The following is a 20,206-nucleotide window of genomic DNA, read 5'->3' as shown; positions in this document are numbered from 1 at the left end:
ATAGCACATTATGCTAACTAGATATATATTTTGAATATACTCCAAAAGTTTGCCTACAATCTCTCACCAATGAGATTTTAATAGTGTATTTTTTTTAATTCCTCAAAATCAAGAGAATTTTTAATTCCTCAAAGTTAATTTCCCCACAAAACCCCAATAAATGCCATAAAACCACAGTTTTTCTAGCTGATTTAAACACTCTGGCAATTTCTCATAAGATTGCTTCTGTTAAAGGAGATTCTGTTTTTCGATGTTATTCTCCGTGAATTTCTTTGAATTTTATTTTTGGAGGTAATGGAAGGTGCTGCTGCTGTTGGTAGGTTTTTCTGTTGCACAGTTCTGTGGTCGTCTTGGGAGTTTACGTATGGTGTCTCCCGTTGGGAGATTTTATTTTACAAAAACCAAAGTTATAACAGCCAAAGATTCTGAATCTGTTTTTAATCTCCCAATGGATTCTTGGGGGAAGCAAGACAATGCAAGAAGAATAAGGGTAAAATTTTTGTGCCTGCTGATTATAGCTCAGATTTCATGCATTTTTCTTTTAGGCCACAAAGGGGATATGATGACTTAATTGTTAGAATTATTTTTTTACCTAATTTTCATTACATAAGAATTGAAAACTATCCCAAAGGTACTTTTTTCCCTTTTTCCTTTTCAAAAGATAACTGGGCTTTCTTGGTTTGTGTCTGGCTACAGAACTTTTTCCCATTCGATTAACAAGAATGAACTTCTGAACACCAAACGTATCAAAAGGAATCCTTTATTGAGATGAGACAATTCATGTAGGGCTTAAAAGCAGCGTCTAAGGCAGGGGTGGGCAAACCACGGCCCGCGGGCCACATCTGGCCCGTTGGTCTGTCCAATGCGGCCCGCCCCTGAAAAAAATCGCTGCCATTGGTCTGTCCAATCGGCCCGCCCCTGAAAAAAAATCGCTGGGCGTGGCGTATTGCCCTGTGCCGCGTGGCCCCCAAAGCTGCAAAACAGTGCGGAGCGATCTAGGGGTAGGAAAGAAAGAAATTTGCAAAGGCCTCGGCTGGGAGTTGAAATCACCTTCGAGTGCGACCTCTCCGAAGGTGAGTCCCTGCCGATCCCCTTTTTTCCGGGGCTTCCAGGCTTAAACTTTGCAAAGGCAAAGCTTGCAGGCTGGAGCGTCTTCCCACCAAGGGCGGGAAGGGTTCCACCCGGCGGGCGGGCGGGCTGCTTGGAGCCACCTAAAGCTAGGCCGCTGCTGGTGGAGCCTTGCCCTGCCTTAGTGCCCGTTTCCGGCTCGGCGGTCCTGCTCGGGCGGCACTTTAAAAGCCTGCTCCCAGCATCCGAGCAACTTCCCAGCAACTTTCCGCTTCGTTTTAACTCGCGGCGCTCGCGCCTGGCCCCAGCTGCGCGGCGGAGGAAGCCCGGTGGGCGGGCGGGCAGGCGGGCTGCTTGGAGGAGGCGACCCGGCGCTCGGGCTTCCCCTCCCGCCGTGCAGCTCGGGCGAGCGCAGCGCCGCGAGTTAAAGCGAAGCCGAAGTTGCTGGGAAGTTGCTCGGTTTTCCGGGCTTCCAGGCTTAAACTTTGCTCGGGCGGCACTTTAAAGCCTGCTCCCAGCACCCGAGCAACTTCCCAGCAACTTTAACCAGGGCGCTTGCGCGCCGCCCGAGCCGCATGGCAGCCCGCTCCAAGCAGCCTGCCCGCCCACCGGGCGGAACCTTCCGCTCCTCGGCGGGAAGACGCTCCCGCCTGCAAACTTTGGAAGCCCTGGAAGCCCGAAACCTGAGCAACTTCCCAGCAACTTTCGGCTTCCTTTAACTCGGCGGGCGCTCACGCCTGGCCCCAAGCCGCGCGGTGGAGGGGAAGCCCGGCGGACGGGTGGGCGGACTGCTTGGAGGAGGCTCCGGGCTTCCCTCCGCCAGGCACAAGCGCCTGCGAGTTAAAAGAAAGCCGAAAGTTGCTGGGAAGTTGCTTGGGTTTCGGGGCTTCCAGGCTTAAACTTTAAAGGCAAAGTTTGCAGGCTGGAGCATCTTCCGCCGAGGAGCAGGAAGGGTTCCGCCCGGCGGGCGGGCGGGCTGCTTAAACTTTGCTTGGGCGGCACTTTAAAAGCCGGCTCCCAGCACCCGAGCAACTTCCCAGCAACTTTCGGCTTCCTTTAACTCGCGGGCGCTCGCGCCTGGCCCCGAGCTGCGTGGCAGAGGGAAGCCCGGCGGGCGGGCGGGCTGCTTGGAGGAGGCGACCGGCGGTGCTCCGGCAGCAGCAACAGGCAGTTTCGCCCGGGCTCCGCTCAGGTTTCCGGCTGGGGCTGTCAGGAGTTGCTACCGCCGGCGCAGCTCCATGCGGCTCAGTCCTGCGTTGCCTTGGGAAGGAAAAGGCAAAACCAGGAGCCGCTGAGCCTGAGCCTCCGGTGCCGCTGCTCCCGTTGCAAAGCACCACCGCGCTCTTCCTTTTGCCTTTCCCTTCCCAAGGCGGGACTGGAGCCGCGCGGAGCCGCGCCGGCGGTAGCAACTCCTGACTCGGGGCCTCCGAGGGAGGGGAAGGAGGAGAAGGGGGGAAGGGTGGGGGCGGTTCCCAAAAATCTTGTGCTGACCCGGCCCGTCTGTCAAATTTTAAAAGTCAATGCGGCCGAGCCAAAAAGTTTGCCCACCCCTGGTCTAAGGTCTCTCAGGCATGCAGGGATAGATAAGGGAGTTTAAGACCCCTCCCCTTCTCTTGATGTGTATTTAGTAAAATAAAGAGCCAACATGCTAATTCCCCCCACCCCGTTTTTAAAATGATCTTTTTCAGAAGTTCCCAGGGCATACCTAATTCCCTCAACCCCCTTTTTAGAACAATATTTTCCAGAATTTCCCAAGACACATCTCACTGTGGAATTTTTATGGTCTCTTCATCTCCTGGCTGTCTCTCTCAGAGGTGATAGGTTCCGGCCATCTGGGTTTCATCTCTCCATTGTATCATATGTAGGTTATACAAATTCGATATAAGATTAAATATATTCAGGTTACATCAAGAAGGATTTCTTTATCAGTCTCCCCCCCCCCCTTTTCTTCTTCCATTGAAGAAATGACAGATACATGGATCTGACAGTTTGTTTGTTTTTTTAAAAAACATTTCACTTCTCATCCAAGAAGCTTCTTCAATTCTAACTAACTGCCGGGGAAAGGATTCATATAGCTCGCTATTGATGATGACTGGATGACTTTAAAGAATATAAATATAATACATTCCATTCTTCACCAGTTAGAACTGAAGACATTTCATGGATGAGAAGCAAAACACTTTCAAAGGGGAAAAAAATCAAGAAAGTCCAGTTGCCTTTTGGGGAAAAAAAGCACCTTTGGGACAACAATGACCTAGATCAGGGGTCACCAACCGTTTGGACCTCAGGGACCACCAAACTCATACTTTTAAAGCCCAGGGACCAAACCGGTTCTGTGGGCGTGGTCTAATTTGTGGGTGTGGCTTGATGGTCATGTGACTGGCTAGGCATGGCTTGTATGTAAATATTATAAATACTTATATAAATATTGATTTTTTTTATTAAAAAAGAGCAACTTGTACCCAAAATCAGGCAAAGCAGGCAGGCAGATTGAGTTGCTCACAGAATCATTCAGTGATCTATCTATCTGCCATCGGCTAGCTCAGTCTGTCACATAAAATTTGCTTACCGTGAGTCTGCACTGAATAATAGAACCTTCAGTCCTAAGGGAGGTTCAGCTGTGCTTAAAAGCAGAGCCGAAGATCTAAAGACTAGCTAGAAGGCAAGAAATCCAACCATTTCCTGCTTCCTAGCTAATCTAAATCTCCCAAAGCTGATGGTCGGAAAAAGGAAAAATAGCAATTTAGCAGGCAAGTTTGCTGGGTAAGGAGTGGGTGGGCGGGGAGGGTTCCCGTGGGCCATGTGGGCAGCACAGCCTTGTGTTTCTGACTGGATTAATTGCTTTGGGGGGGGGTGCTCTGGGGGTGAGATTTCTCTGCAGCCCACCAAAATTTTCTCATGGCCCACCAGTGGGCCGTGGCCCACTGGTTAGGAATCACTGACCTAGATGATTGAGAATCTCCATAAAATTGAAAAGTATATAAAATGCTTACTCTCTTCTCTGTCTGCCTCCCTTTAGAACCATTATAATTCATAAATCATATTGATTTCCCAAATGACATCGATTAAATGTGCATAGAGAGAAAATATCAAACCTATCAACATCCATAGAAAGACAAATATACTAAAACATACTCAAAAAGAGCAAGGAACAGTTAAGAGTAGTAGAGGCAGGCAAAATGGAAAGTTATTTTGATGGAAATAAAGTTTGCTTTGGAAGTGAGTGGGTAGAAAATCAAAATAAAATAATAAATTTTTGCCTGAAACTGAAAGAATATTGAGAAAGTTATTTGGGATTAGTCAGAATTGGCAAAGGTGGTGGGGTTCAGGGTGTAGGAGTGCAGGGAAGCCAAAAGGGCAGAAATAAGGGGTGGGGGGGTGGGATGGGTAGCAGTGGGAGTTGAAGCAAGACATGTTAAAGGCTTGGGAGGCAACTTGAAGGACCTGTCAATTGCACTCCTGTTGCTTTGTAGGTCCAGTGGCTGCTGGATAACTATGAGACCGCTGAGGGTGTGAGCCTTCCTCGCAGTACCTTGTACTGCCATTACCTCCTGCATTGTCAAGAGCAAAAACTGGAGCCAGTCAACGCAGCATCTTTTGGAAAGCTGATCCGCTCAGTATTTATGGGACTCCGAACTCGCCGGCTTGGAACCAGGTAAAAAGATGGAAGGCATGACTTCCCCATATAAGAAAAAAAAAAACGACGCATTAAATTTGTGTTTCTGTTTTTATACTGGCAACTATTAAGAGGACACATATTGAAACAAGTATTTGTTTTGGGAGGAACTGGGTTAGCTATAAAACATGGATTTTATGTAATGTTGGGGAATAATACCAGGTCGCTTCCCAAAACATGATTAATCAGATAAACCTAGCAGCTGCCTTACACAGTACAACCTAATTGGTTTAATTTTGAATTCTTTATTACTGTATGCCTTAGATTTGCATGTGACCCACTATTATTTAATCAGTTTATAGTATTTGATGCTAGGTCAGAAATAGTTTAAATCAGTAGCTAGTTCTGTTCTGTGAACAGAATTGGTGTTTCCTCAAGCCTCCAAGGCTGAAGAGATGCAGATTCAAATCTCATTCCAGTCATGAACTCACTAGGCAGCATGGCATGAATAATAACAGCACCTTTTTGGAATGTTTACAATACTTCATAAACTTTTATTGAATCAGTGGTCCCCAATTTTGAGCACTCTTGGAATTTTGTGAAAAAGTTAATGGTACTATCAGAGAATGGCTACCTTACAGTATATATATTTCCATAATGATCACATGATACTACTTTTACAGAAGGGCAAGCTGGTAAGGCCAGAAAAAAATTACTTGTCCAAGATCTTGAATCCAGGATAGATGATTAATTTGAACCTCACCCCTTGCCAGCTCTTTAGGATACTAGTTTTTATTCTGTATTTTTTTCTTGGGGGTCATCCTAGTCTTTCACTCCAGATTTTCTCTCTTCCTAATCTAAAAACACTGTAAATGTGAGAGGTTTTTTTTCTTCTTCTTATCTATGTAAGCTACCTTGCAAGCTTCCCCTATTCATAATACTGTTCCAACTTGCTGCTTCCTTCCCAAACTGGCTAGAATGTGTTCATTCTATCAAGTTTATTTGGCAGGACAGACATTTCCCCAAAGTGCAGGTTTGTTATGATCTAAGCAATTTATAAACAGGCTTCTATTGTCATTTTTCTTTCAGAGGGAATTCTAAATACCACTATTATGGGTTGCGCATCAAAGCCAATTCTCCATTGCTGCGGCTCATGGAGGACCAGCAACATCTGGCCATGAGGCAACAGCCTTTTTCTCAGAAGCAACGGTAGGAGATTGTGCAGGAAAAGTGCAGAGTTCAGTGACAGAGGACATTTGTGAAGATACTTGTCTAAACTTGCCCACAGCCCTAGAAATGTAATATAGGGCCAATTGGATTGGTGGTATAAAATGATTCTCCAGATTTCTGTTGGAACTTTTAAGTTTTTCTGCTGTCTGATTTTATAGTAACCTCCATGATTTGTCGTTGAAAGTTCCTGATTAGTACTTTTTCCTACCTTTTTATTTAAATTTTGTGCAATCTCAGAAGAACTTCCTTTCTACCTACGTCCAGTTTTGGATACAGTTTTGGTAGGGCACCACTGCATACCCATCCTGATTATCATGCGTGCTCCAATCCTTTCCTCACTATTACTCTGCTCCGAAATGTCTTGACTCTGAGTTACTTTGTCTTTTAGGCTCAAATCCATTCAGAAAATGGAGGGCATGACCAATGGAGTAGCTGTAGGGCAGCAACAGGCCTCGGGGCTATCTGATATCAGTGCCCAAGTGCAACAATACCAGCAGTTCTTAGGTAAGAATGAGACTTGGGACATTGAGATCTTTGATTAGGAGGCAGAAGAGAATATGCACCATCCTTTATATGGCTGTCTTTGCAGTATTTCTGTGGTGGTAAAACAGTAGGCGTTAGGGCTCCAGCTTTCCACTTATTTCAAGAAAGTAAAATCCTAGTGGAAATGAAACCCAAAATTTCACTTGCAGTTTCACTTGCAAATGATAGAAAAGTGTGGCTGTTGGTTAGACTTTAGTTAACCTTATTGGACTGGCTTTTCCTCCCTCTTTGCAGATGCTTCTCGCAGCTTGCCTGACTTCACAGAGTTGGACTTACAAGGGAAGAATCTCCCTGAGGGTGTTGGGGCTGAAGATGTGAAGGCTTTCCAGTTGCTGTATCGAGAACATTGTGAGGTATGTCAGGGATCACACTGGAAAGCAAAATGAGGCACTAAAGCACAATATTTTAACTGATCCTTTTTTACAATCAATTTTGGAAGTGATTTGGCTTAAATCTGTTGAATGAACTTGGTTGTGGGGTTCACGGGTTTAACTTTAGCTTTTCCATTGCAAGAAGTAATGTATGCAGTGTATGTATACAATTACTATTTCTCTGCAGGCTATTGTCGATGTGATGGTAAACCTGCAGTTCACACTGGTAGAGACACTCTGGAAGACTTTTTGGAGGTATAATTTGAACCAGCCCAGTGAAACCACCCCTATTGTTATGTGAGTATTACTGCAAAGTTGGTCATTTCTTCCCCGTGAGTGTAATGTGGCCTACTCAATTTACAGTCCTCTTTTTCCAGAAATGTTAACTGCAACCTTTAACCAACAAAAGGTACCTAAAGATATTAGTGGATTCCGTTATGAAAAGATTGTTGTCAGGGCAAATAAAACATTAACTTTGAAAGGAAAGTTGACTAGGAAACAATTTTTCCTACTCATTGATTATTCCTTGAATAGTGAAGTCCTTAGTGAAGAATTAAAGGGAGACATGCTGGCTTCTGAGAAAATGAGCTGTAATTTTGTGGTGATTTTTTTAAAAAAATTGGCATATGTATGTTTGATGTTTTAGCCATGATGAAGCAGAAAAGCGTCTCCCAAAGAGCTGCTTGGTGATTCTGTCTAAGTATGAGCCTGTTCTCAAATGGACTAAAGACTGTGACAACTTGCTATACCAGGGTCTGGTAGAGGTCCTCATCCCAGAAGTGCTTCGGCCCATTCCGAGTAAGCTTATTGTGCACAGCTCGTGTTTTCAGCCAATAATGGATTATGATAAATTTAGAGCAACCAGTGGTGGGTGGAGAAATTTCCGCTCTTGGAAAGGCTGTTCCTGAAACTTCTGCTTTCTCTTACCGTGGGCTTAATAACATTCTGTGTTAAGCGTTCTGTGACTGGTGGGGTAACAGTCTTGTTTAGTAGAAAGGGATGCAGTTAGATCAACTGTTGATCCATAACTACGACTTTGAAAGTGCCTATTTTAGAGCAAAAATATTGTTGTGGTTCCAATTCTGCTCCAGGTGCCTTGACACAAGCAATCCGAAACTTTGCAAAAAGTTTGGAGAGCTGGTTGACAAATGCTATGATGAATATTCCAGAAGAGATGGTCCGAGTGAAGGTGAGCGAAAGAGCACAAAGTTGTTGTTGTTGTTGTTGTTGTTCTTCTTCTTCTTCTTCTTCTTCTTCTTCTTCTTCTTCTTCTTCTTCTTCTTCTTCTTCTTCTTCTTCTTCTTCCTTCTTCCTTCTTCCTTCTTCCTTCTTCTTCTTCTTCTTCTTCTTCTTCTTCTTCTTCTTCTTCTTCTTCTTCTTCCCACTCTAACCACCATGGCTCATAATAATAACAAAATCATAAATAAAGTAATAATAAAATAAAAACAAAACCATAGCAGGCAAGCTTCATAATTAACTCTCAGCAAAGGCAAAAGGCAGGCTTTATCACACTCCCGGACACAGAATCAAATTTTAAGACCAGCAGGATTGGGGCTAACATGATCTCAGGTGGAATGATGTTCCAGAATGTGTGCCATGGCAAAAAGTTCCTCCTCCTGAGTCCCACCAGCCAATACTACTTAGTTGACAAGTTAGTTGGAGCAGGCCTCTCCTACTGGTGGACGGGTAGAAACAATTGGGGTAACAGAGTCTCAAGCCATGAAGGGCTTTAAAGATAACTACCAGTACCTTGAATCTCACCAGAAGCACACTGGAAACCAACACAGTTCACAGAGCAGTGGTATTACATGCACCCAAACCCCAAAGACTTTAATTGCCTGCGCTGTCATATTCTGCACCAGCTGAGGCTTCCAAACATTCTTCAAGGGCAGCCCCATGAAGTGCACGTTGTAATGATCCAGTCTGGAGATCAGAAGAGCATGAGTAATTATGAGTATCTCCCCCCTCAAATCCAGGAATGGGCACAACTGCTACACAATCCAAATCTATGAAAGGCCCTCCTAGCCATGGCTACCACTGTGGTTACTTTGCAGTTGTTCTCTGAACTCCTTAGTTCCTTCTCACCAAGCAGAACGGTGAGAAAAAAGTTATATGTCATTTGTGTTTTCTTTCCCAGGTGGCTGCAGCAAGTGCCTTTGCCCAGACCCTGCGACGTTACACTTCTCTAAACCATCTTGCCCAGGCTGCCCGGGCTGTTTTACAGAATACAGCTCAAATTAATCAGATGCTAAGTGATCTCAACCGGGTTGATTTTGCCAATGTCCAGGTAACCATCTATATCGTTATGCCCTAGTTTGGCCCTGCTGGTTTTTTTTCTTCCTTTTCCATTTACCAGCTAGAAACTAAAAATGTTTCATTTTCTTGTTGACTCAGATGACCAGGGTGCTATTTATCGCAAAGCTTTTTTGTCACAGTTATTTTTGGTGAACTAAGTAGCCAATATGGGAATTGCTTCAAATACAGACATAAAGAAGGTTTAGTTTACTATGCCCATCTGGGTTAGCATTCTTTTTTTAAAAAAATGAAAAAAGTATTTACCTCACTAATCTCATAATTAAAGTTGTTTTCTCAGTCATTTCTTTACAGTGTTTGTACCCCTGAGTGACTTTTAGAAGAGTAAAAACCAGGCCACCCATGCTGCCAGCTTTATAATCTGACAAATATATTACAGAAGGAAAGGGAAAAACAGATAATTCAGGCACCTGTTCTTAATGTTTAATTTCCCATCCTGTAATGGACCAGTTATAATAGGAAGGGCCTACTCAAAAAGGCTCAAATGACTTCCAGAGCAGAGGGATCAGTTGTTCTTCCTCATAGGGCAGCGGGCAGCCTGATTGACCCCTGTGAGGAGAGGAGGAAAGATCCTCAGTCCCACAAATCATTTTAGAAAATCTAGAGTTAGTGAGCCGTTTGATCTTTTTCATGATTCACCTTTTAAGCAGAGAAAACATATTTCATAATAGCTCATGATGTATTATTACTTTGGCTGCTCTGTTTCCACAATGTTTTAATTTTTTTAAGCCACCTCAGATTGGCCATTGGCTTATCCATAGAGAGAGAGAGCATGTATGTGCAGCAATTGCATTGAAGAATTTCCTTTTTCTCTTTGGTCCTCCAAAGGAACAGGCCTCATGGGTGTGCCGGTGTGAGGACCGTGTGGTACAGCGGCTCGAACAAGACTTCAAAATGACTCTGCAGCAGCAGAACTCTCTGGAGCAGTGGGCAGTGTGGCTGGATGGTGTCGTCAGCCAGGTCCTAAAACCCTACCATGGCAGCCCCAGCTTTCCCAAAGCTGCCAAACATTTTCTCCTCAAGTGGTCCTTCTATAGGTAGGTGAGAAGCTACCTGGAAGGTGAGAAGCAGGTGTTAGACACACTCTTTGGCACCAAAGCTGTGACTTCATTAACAAGCCATGGTGTGCTACCTCAATGATATGTGCAGCACTGGGCTACTTCTCTTTCCAGCTCCATGGTGATTCGGGACTTGACCCTGAGAAGTGCAGCCAGTTTTGGCTCCTTTCATCTCATCCGCCTCCTCTATGATGAATATATGTACTACCTGATAGAACATCGTGTAGCTCAGGCCAAGGGTGTGACTCCTATAGCTGTCATGGGAGAGGTAGGTCTTGTAGCTGTTGAACGTAAGAATGACTTGCTGGCAGAAAGCGTTCTGCAAATTCTGATTATCATCCACTTGGCAGGGGTATCCTAATGAAAGAAATACTTTTTCCCTATCTTTGATTATATGAAGTTTTTGTATATATTCAGCTGGCTTATAAATCTGATTTATAGCTGAATATAGACCAAAACGCCATATAATCAGGAGCATCAGTTCTTCTGTTCTGATAGGTTTTTTTTTTTTGTAGTAGTTCTGAACTTCAAATGGGTTAATTAATAGGAGATGCCAAGTTAACTCAGACTGGGTCTCCACTGTCATTTTTCCTAAACCCAAAATAGAGTTATAGATGTGAAACCATATATAATTACTCATGCTTTATCGTCAATGGAATCTCCTATGCAGGACATTCAGGAACAGCAAGTTATCAAGGTAAATTCATATGACTATATTCTGGATAAAAAATAAGTGTTATGTTTGTTTATGCAGCTCTATGTGTTCCTACATCTCTCCCTTACACAAACTTGTCTCACTGTAGAGAACGTAATTGCTTATCCATGTTTTTTGTTTCCTTTTTAAGTTTGCAAATCTGGCAAGTTCCTTGAACCCTTTGGACCCTGATAAAGGTACTGTCCAGCACTTTAAGGAGTTAATTCTTTTAAGGGGTTACTTCTTAGAATGTTAGATTGTTTGGAATTATTATCCCCTCCTTTAGAAATGGGAGTCAGTATTGCTTCTTCCATTGGTATGAAAAAAGGGTCCAGGGGGCATGTTTAGGTATGTTTGCTGCTATGCCTGATTCAGATTCTGCTCCAGTACAAGTTAGTTGTCTAGGGTTAGCCTCTTGATACCAGGACTAAAAAAGGAAGGCAGTTTGTGGCAGAGAGGCATCCATGAAGTTTCATGTAATGAACAGCGAGAATCCATGTCAGCTAAGTTTGAGAATGCTGCTTAGGTAGCATGCAAAACATCTAGACTTCAGTGCTGTAGTTTGGCGTGGTCTGCATTTACCTCATACCTTATTTCCTGGAAAGCTTTACAATGCTGAATGAGTCCTCCTGTTGTCCGTGGGCAGGTCTAGCTCATAGGATGAAATTAAGGGTTATCTGCACATCTGGGAGATGTCATGATTTTAAACTCAGCACAGAGAGTGAAATAAAAGAGAGAGATGTATTTTTAATGCTTCTGTTCAGGCTTAGATTCAGTCCAAATAAGATGGATTGTCTGTTGATTCAGAGGCAACTGATTCCAGGGTTGTGCTATCTTTGGATCTTGATAGGGTTGCATCCTTCTGGAAGAAGTAGGTTTGCAATCTGAGGGATCCCCTGGACGTGGCTTCTGCTTGGGGTGACATTTCTCAGTGGCAGTGGCAACACTGGGGCAGAAGTCAAGGCCTGGGGGCAGTGCAGCTGGCTGAGACTGCTGAAGGCCCAGGCCTTGCAACACTCTCTGGAGTATCTTGTCCACTGAGATAAAGATGATCCCCGTTCTCCTGGTTGTTTGGAAGCAGGTGAAAGCCCTTGGGATGAATTCTAAATCTCCAGATTGGAAATTAGATTAAGGATATAATAATTTAATTGATTTTGACACTGATTTTGTACTGATTTTATATTTACATTTGTAAGCTGCCTATAGCCTTGTTAGGCTTAGGGGTGGACGGTTTAAATAAATCCCCTAAAGATCTTGCCAAGCGTTGGTTATCCCATATAAGAACTAGTGAGATGTTAACAATCTTTAGCTAGGGCATTAATGTTTTGAGAAAAAGTAAGCGAGTTTTATTTCTCTGTGTCCGCATGTATGTGTGTATAAAAATTTTAAAAAAATGGGGAATTTGCAGGAGACGGCACATGGGCTACTGGCTAGGTTCCGGCTGGCAAAGAAGCAGCAGCTGGGACTCACCGCTCTGTTCTTCATGCCAGGGTGCACCTCGTTTCCTGCTGTGCCAGAGCGGAGGTAGTTGCCCAGGGAAATCCCTCAGACGCATTCGAAAAGCGGAGGCCGCTAGTTTTCAGCACAAAAAGCCTGCAGCCGCTGCCTCTTTTTTTCAGCACAAGAAGCCTCCAGCCAGCCGGCTCGGTTCCAGCTGGCAAAGAGGCATCAGCTGGGAGGCTTCTCGCACCAAAAAAAAGGCAGTGGCTGAAGGCATCTTGCAACAAGGGGGGCGAGATGCGGGCTGGCAGGGAGCCCAGTGGCTTTCAGCCCTGCTTGCCATCCCTGGCAGCCTGCCTCAGGAGGAAAGTAAGATCACGGTCATGGACAACGAAAGAGGCAGTCGTAGGGAAGGAAGCGAGGAGATTAAAGGCCGGGGCCTCTGAAGGAGGGGAAACTGGGTAATGCATCATGCTTAAGGGAGAGCGGGAGGCGGCTCCAGGGCAAGGCCGGAGCCAGGGAATCATGCATTCCCCAGCTGAGGCAGATGGCGGCTCCAGGGCCTTGAGGAATAGCACGTCCCTGGGGCCCTGGGCCCTGACCCAAGGTGAAGGGTGAGTAGGCGGCATGCATTGCTTACCTTTGGTGAGCTGAGCTGACGAGGCATCGGCAAGGCAACTGGCAAGGCAATTAGCTGGGCCACGTGGCGAAGGCAACATACATACATACATACATACATGTGTGTGTGTGTGTATGTATGTATGTATGTATGTATGTATATGTATATGTATATGTAAATGTATATGTATATGTAGGGCAGGGCTGGGCAGGGCAAGCATCGAGCAGCTGGAAAAGGTGAACGAGCATCGATTTGAGCAGCTGAAAGGGGCGAGCGAGCGGCAACGGGCCACCAGGTCAGGGGTGTGGCCAGCCAGAAGTTGCTACTGGTTTGGCAACTCAGGCCAAATCGTTGCTACTGGTTCTGCCGAACCGGTGTGACCTGGCTGAATACCACCACTGGTTCTCCTGAGTGCTAATCCTTGTTACTCAGTCCAGTGAATAAAAGCAAAATGATTGTGTACAATTTAAAAAAAACAGCAAATGTAAAAGGAAAATAGAAATTCTCACCCTCCAGGGCTTAAAAATATGGGTTTCCTATATCTTTAGAAATAATTCCCAAAGATTTCGGCTTCAGTTAATCTTTCTCCTGCTTGTTTGCCTTGAAAACAAACGTGACTCTGACAATTGTCTGTTTACTAGAGTGTAAGTTTCCACAGAATCATAGAGTCATAAAGACATGGCAGCTGCAAATGCTTGAGATTTTGATCAAGTCACCCTGGGGATGCTGCAGCAGTTCCAAGTCTAAAAACTGCTCATAAATCACTTTTTCAGTTCCTTTGTAACGTCAAATGGTCACTAAATGAATAGTTGTAAGTCAAGGACTACCCATAATGCAAAACTGCCTCTGAATTTCTGGAAGTTGACTTTATATTGCCAGCCTTCCACAAATTATCCATGTTTCTGCTTTCCTGAAGAACAGGAGAAAAGCCTAGCCGGGTGTGGCTGGGGATGTTATCTAAGCATTAAAGAAGTATAACACGAGGAACACCATACAACAACAAAACTCAGAGAGGAAGAGCACCTCTGAGGTTTATTTCTTCAAGCCCATAATGTCCAAGTGATGTTACCCTTCAACCTTTTTAAGGGATGGTAGTGAAGCAGGAACAATAGAATAAACAGAATAAATCCCTTTTCTTAGTTCCGGATCCATGTAACACATGCAGGCTATCTGCTCCAAAGCTGTTGGGGGAATGCCTCCTCCCAGGCATACCTTATTTCGTCTAAGACTGAAAGGGATAAGGCCACCTCCCTTGGAGCCCTGCATTCGTTTTGGGTGGAACTACTGTAGGAAAACTAGGGGGAAAAAATTTCATTTCTCATGAGGCCTCCAAGGAGAAGCTATACCATGCTTGGCTCTTTCTTATGGATATTCATTGTATAGTAAAGACCGCTCTCTTTAAGAAGACTTTAAATGACACATTTTCAGTCAGTTTCATTAACAATCTACTTGAATTCAGTTTTTGAGGGAAGGGGGCTGTTATTGAGATGAGGTGAATTCTTAATGTTATTTTATGGCACTTATTGTTTTAATTTTTTTGTGAATGTGTTTTCTTTTTGCTACAGCTTAGAATTTTACTCTGGTGTTATTAATATGGATTTTGCTAGCAAGACAGAGTAAAAATCATTTAAATTAGTATTAAAAACACTAGTAAAAGTCAATTGATTTTACTTAAAAATAATATTTTAAATTTATTACTGATTTTAGACATACAAAGAATGAATATATGGGCAGCATTCAGCAACCTGATTGTTATAGCCAAAGAGTCAGTTTTAGTCTAGAATACTCAGAATAATAAATGGCAGCTTGTAATAAAAAAGCAGTGGCATTTTAATTGTGATATCAAGAATACACCGCCACCCATTTAACTTATAAATATTTTAGAATAGGGAATTACTTCAAGTGAATTAATACACCTGTTAAAGTAGCATAATTATTAAAAATCAGTCAGGATAGGATATTTCACTGTTTATATTTTTATGAATTATTTGTATGAAATCAAGGCACATTACTATAAATTTTTACTAACAAGATATTGTAACAGTGAAAATGCATTTTTGTGATTTATTGTGCTTTGATTAATTTGCACAAATAATAATTTTGCATAAAAGCTTTATAAACAGTAAAAGCTGTATTGTATTGTAATGCAAGAGAGGGGAGTGGGAATAAAAAATCCAAAATAAATACAGGAGCTCACTCTCTTAGCCCATTTTGTGGTTAAGAGATTGTTGACTAGTCAGCAAGTCAAAATGTCTGGCCCTTAATTTAGACAAAAGTGTTAATAATTTTTGTCTTCTGATTCCTAAGTGTAGTGAGCAAGGTAGGAGTAATTTTACCCCTCATGTTACATATTCAGAGGTTTCCCTCTACAGAAATGAGCCAGTGTTGTATGCCTCAGATCTAGGAATTTGGACAGTTTGGGGCCAACCTATATCTCTATGGCTGAAGGAATACTTAGTTTTGAGATGATTGCTTGGTAACGGATTGCCTCTAAGAAAATAAAATTTCAATGCCTCATCGTTCAGGGTCTAACTTGGCTGGCTTTGTGCCTCCAATTGATATAACTGCTTTTTCTTTTGAATTAGATGAAGAAGAGGAAGAAGAGGAGGAGAGCGATGAGGAGATGCCTCAAGAATTGTCTCTTAGCTCCAATGAATCCAGCAGCCTAACAGCCGAGCCTATGGAGCCACCCTCGAAACTGGCACGGACAGATTCACGGGGCATCTTTGTGCAAGCACTGCCTTCCAGTTAAAGAGGGATAAAGGAGGGACTGACTACTAAGTGGCCAGCAGGAAGTCAGGGTGCATCTTGCACTGCGTTGTGCTGCCCTGCGATAAAGATGTGCTGTTCCCTGTCTCCGAGTGGTATGCAATGCGCTTTCATTTCATCCCGTCCCTGGCCTACCTGTACCCAATACAAACCAAGTAACATCCCAGCAACACTCCCCACTAAAAGCCTGCCTGGTAGCACTGGGGGGTGCTTGGTTAGTGGGCTGGTCATGGTTTCACTGATTGGGTCAGTTTCTTTTTTTGACTACCTCCTTGATTACCATAGGTAGTCTGAAACTGGCTTAAGCCATGACCCCTTCCACCCTGGGCTGATTATTGAAGGGAATTTATACCAAGCATGGTCCCAGATTACGCTGCTGGGAATGCATAAAACCCATGCTTTGAGATTATAAAACTGGCCCAAGTTTACCAAGGGCCTAGCCTTTTCTGCCTTTTGGCAGAAGTATGATATGCAGAGTCGCTGGCACACCTGAGTTGGTTGAGTCATTGAAACTGATTCTTGGTGAGTCATTCCATCCACTAGTTGGATCAGGTTGAATGTCAATTATATTGTGGGAAACTCCTTGTGTCTGCCTGTTCCTTGATGCTAAGCATCTGTCTTACAGTACTTAAGGCTGCTGGAGTTTGGATTTCCAGAAGCTTGGACCGTGATGGTAAATGCTTGGGTATAGGTCAGGAATTTGCAAGAATTAGTCCAGCTTGAGTGAAAAGTTTGTGTAATAATCAGCATTGAATTCTTGAAGCTTTCTGTGGCAGTGGCTGAATTTATAAGTGGATTTCTCAGTGCAGTATATGCAACTGGGCTTTCAGCTATTCAATGGTGCGATGTTATTTGGAATAGGGCAGCATACACTCTGTGTAGCTGTAATTGTATCCAAGTTTGGTTTGCCATAGATGTATACATAATGTTCATTACTAGGACAAATGCCATCTGCTGTGCCCGTCTTTGACCCAGCAAAATTCTGGCTTTTTTTTTAAGAGGAAAAAAAGGGGGGGGGGAGATTTCAGCATCATGGTTTCACTTGATACATCTCAAAATTGTGTCTGCCACTCTAGATTTTCTAATAGAGCTCATTCTAATTCTTCAGTTGTCCAGTGCTAATTTCTCCTGGACAATTTATCCGAAGCCCACTGTTATGTTAAAAAAAATTCAGCCTCACATTAAATGTCTAAATTTATGGATGCTTAATGTACATTTGAAGTTCTGCTGCAAGGTTTTTTCTGTTTCTACTTTCCCCCTACTTTTTGGGAGCAGGGTGGCAAGCAGGAGTAATGTTCTATTCATGTGCGTTTTTATCATCCCCGAATACAGTTTTTGTATGCAGCTTTCAGACTCTTGGTGCTTCTCCTGATGATTATGATACGCTTGCAACTTTTAGCCAAATTCTGGAATTACCTGAGACATGTCATGAAATCCTACACTATTAGTGTGAAGCCAGCCTAAGTGAGCCATTTTTTGAACTCTGCTAGCACATCAAACATAACTAACTCAACCTGTTTTGCTAATACCTTTTATTTTCCAAGCCTTACATTGTAAAGCTAGTGGCACTAAAAGTACATTTAGCCTTGGCAGATGCTGGGGCTTCATTGACCAAGAAACAATGTTTAGAAAATTCACCTCACTGTTGACTTCTTAAGGCCATTACAGTGCTGGTGATTGAAGTGGGGTTAATTCTTTTTCAAGTGCTTGTAATCCAAAGATTGCCTGCTATACAGGAATAAGCTAGAAAGTGGGTATAGGAACTGCTACAATCTACACCACTATGGAACAGGGTGCTTACTCATCTCAGCCTAAACTTCTATTAGCCCACCATTACCTTATTGCAGAATAACTAGAACAGAATGCAACAGAAACTCGACTGGTCGAAACAATACACAGACATTTCATTGTCAACTTGCTGAGAAACAGGAAGCCAAATGGACCAGAAAATGATTGGGGTATAAATGCATACAAAACCATAAGCAAGGATCAGCAATGCAGATTTCCTTCCTACTTGAGAAGGGATAACACAAATGGTCATTATAAATCAACTGGATTCATACTTCACCAACTGAAATTGTTTTGACTTTACAGCTATTTAGAATTGAGCATGAAGACTTGGGTTCAATTAGCAGCAAAAGCTATTTTATTTTGCAGCTGGGCAAAATTACTACAGTGCCATTCTTCACTTTTTGACTAAATCTTAAAGATTACGTAAAGTGTATGCATCTCTGTGAAAATAATTTTTTGTGTGCTTTCTAAAGAACTTATTTAAGCACTAAATAGCCAATGGTTTTTGAATCCAAATTAATGATACTACTGTAATATTCCCCTGCAGAAGTCTTTTAACTATGTGAAATATCTGTAGGCTTTTAAATAATACAGATGGGCTGGAGTAAGCGGTCAAAACAATATCTTCTTAGATTTCAACCCATCTCTACATGCTATCTATCCATTTAGCCCAGGCTTCCATGCAAAAGCGCTCAGTCTGATAACCCAGAAGTTAGCCTGACAACCTAAATTCCCTGAGCAAGAAAATAAGCCTATGAAGAGTACATACTGCAGACAAAAGGCCTCTACTTGCTATTCCTCCTTAGAACACCTCTCCACAGTGGAAACCATAATGAAAGAAACCCATTTTTAAAATATCTTTATTTCCATCTTCAGCTAAAAGGCAAGGAGCTGATCCAGCTGCTTCTAGTCCAGGATAAGCTCCAATGAAATAAATGCAGCTTCCTTAGCTGCAGGTGACATTAGAGCACCAGGATCACATATTTTGGGGTTTTAGTCATCACATTTGTTCTGTCCAATTTCTTTTGCTACAGCAAGTCAAATGTGTTTCAGGCACTGAACATAAACTTGTTACCTTGTAGTCCCTTAAATATGTAAGCCTAACAAAGCTATTTCTAGCATAAAACTGTCTTTAACATAGTTGTGAAGTGGCACAATCTTGAAAGGGAGTAAATAGAAAGAAAACATAAAAGTTTTGGACCTTTCTGCTTTGCTCCTGAAGCAAAATGCTGCCTTCGAGGAAATTTTTTGCACATAAAGCACCTCTTAGTTTTGAATTACAGTATAGATAGTATTTGCAAGATGCAAGTGAGAAAGAAATATTCTCCCTTCCCTGCCTTTATTAGAGGTGCCAGAGCCAATATCCCCTTGTATAAGAACCCAGTCTTTCAGAGAAGCACCTTAATTCCCCTATCTGGCTCAACTATCATTTTCATAAACGATTTGCAGCACGTAGTATCGATGGTTCTACAGTTCGTTTCTTGTGGCATACTTAAAATTTCAATTCCATTGTCCTGGACATATGCATACCTTGGTTTGTTGGATGTACGAGTATACCCATCAGTGAATAGTATGTTTCGTGCCCCAACAGGATAACCAATGATATCTACAAGGACAAGCATTAATCAGGTTTTGAGAAATAGATTCCTCTGTTCCAGCATTTCCCCCAGTCCTTGCTCTCCGAAATGTATGCAGATTGACATTTAGCTTTATGACAGTCCCAATTCTGGTAAAGAAATGGATCTAATTGTTCACAAAAATCTTGCTTCTGTGAGCTAGCTATTCTCTCTATAAACTGCATAATGCTGGATCCACCAATCACACAAGACCAACAACACGAATAAGCTTACCTTTGTATTCAGTTGCTGCCTTACACAACAAAATCCTTTCTCTCTGAACCAGAATTATCTCCATTCACTAAGCAAATTGGCTGCAGAGCAGCTAGGAACAGTTGTTAGCAAACCCAAGTCAGTCTGGATTCTACAGATTGCAGAAATACTTGCCGAGTATGTTTAGTAGCCCACACAAACCAGTCCTGTTCCCTCTCTGTGCTAGTAACTAAGCAAACAGATCTGATTACTTGCTACTCTAGTGAAAGTAATCACTCTTCTGGTTTGTAACTGAATATTAGATATTCTAGTTTTAAACAAAAATATCTGTGCTTTTCTATGTAATAACTAATTCTTGTTCTATAAACCACCTAAATATTGTGAGATTGGTGAAGATAAATTACTTGATATTTTTGGGTTTTTCAACCATCATGGCCTTATTTGTTCAATTTTTCCAGTGTTTTAAACCTGTGATATAGATGTTTATTGCAAAATCTACATATTGTATAAAATATATATTTTGTGTCAATCTTTTGTGCGGCGGCAACAGCAGCAGCTTTAGCTGTTTTATAGACTTCAAGTGGAGTCTGAAGAGCTTTGTAGGTGTCCTGGGTCCATGAGATGGGCAGTGCCTGTGGTCAGATGATGTATGTCTGTGTAGTCTAGAGTGCAACAGCTGTTTTCTACCTTTTGTAGTTCTTTCTTAAGAAATAAATTCAGCCGTGTTCTTTGCCTAGGATGCTGCTTGCTTACTCTTGCAAAATGAGTTCACATTTCAGCCCTCGTGTGCAAAATTAAAATCAAGATACCTGCTTGGCAATTTCAACACAGGTTCTATGACGTGGATGAACTTTCGGAGATTCCC

The 20,206-nt window shown here is 42.7% G+C and overlaps 1 protein-coding gene across 10 annotated transcripts in view; it reads left to right on the top strand.

Moving 5' to 3' along the window:
• The window catches only part of RFX1 (regulatory factor X1), a 69,205-nt gene extending 49,127 nt beyond the window's left edge, over positions 1-20,078 (top strand). For all 10 annotated transcript variants that reach the window (XM_087956977.1, XM_026681975.2, XM_087956973.1 and 7 more), the window contains 12 exons: positions 4,542-4,723; positions 5,774-5,893; positions 6,303-6,418; positions 6,692-6,810; positions 7,016-7,125; positions 7,475-7,626; positions 7,920-8,017; positions 8,966-9,115; positions 9,970-10,178; positions 10,314-10,467; positions 11,045-11,090; positions 15,538-20,078. In XM_087956977.1, coding sequence (XP_087813103.1) covers positions 4,542-4,723; positions 5,774-5,893; positions 6,303-6,418; positions 6,692-6,810; positions 7,016-7,125; positions 7,475-7,626; positions 7,920-8,017; positions 8,966-9,115; positions 9,970-10,178; positions 10,314-10,467; positions 11,045-11,090; positions 15,538-15,704 — 1,623 coding nt within the window. In that variant the 3' untranslated portion in view covers positions 15,705-20,078. The remainder of the gene's footprint in view (positions 1-4,541; positions 4,724-5,773; positions 5,894-6,302; positions 6,419-6,691; positions 6,811-7,015; positions 7,126-7,474; positions 7,627-7,919; positions 8,018-8,965; positions 9,116-9,969; positions 10,179-10,313; positions 10,468-11,044; positions 11,091-15,537) is intronic.
• The last annotated feature ends 128 nt before the right edge of the window (positions 20,079-20,206 follow it).

Source organism: Notechis scutatus, chromosome 2 (genome assembly GCF_049901735.1).
Source record: "Notechis scutatus isolate UNSWTSFEM ecotype Mainland chromosome 2, rNotScu1.2, whole genome shotgun sequence".
NCBI classification, from domain to species: domain Eukaryota; kingdom Metazoa; phylum Chordata; class Lepidosauria; order Squamata; family Elapidae; genus Notechis; species Notechis scutatus.
Note: the sequence above shows the minus strand (reverse complement) of the source record. Positions and strands in the feature narration are given on the sequence as shown.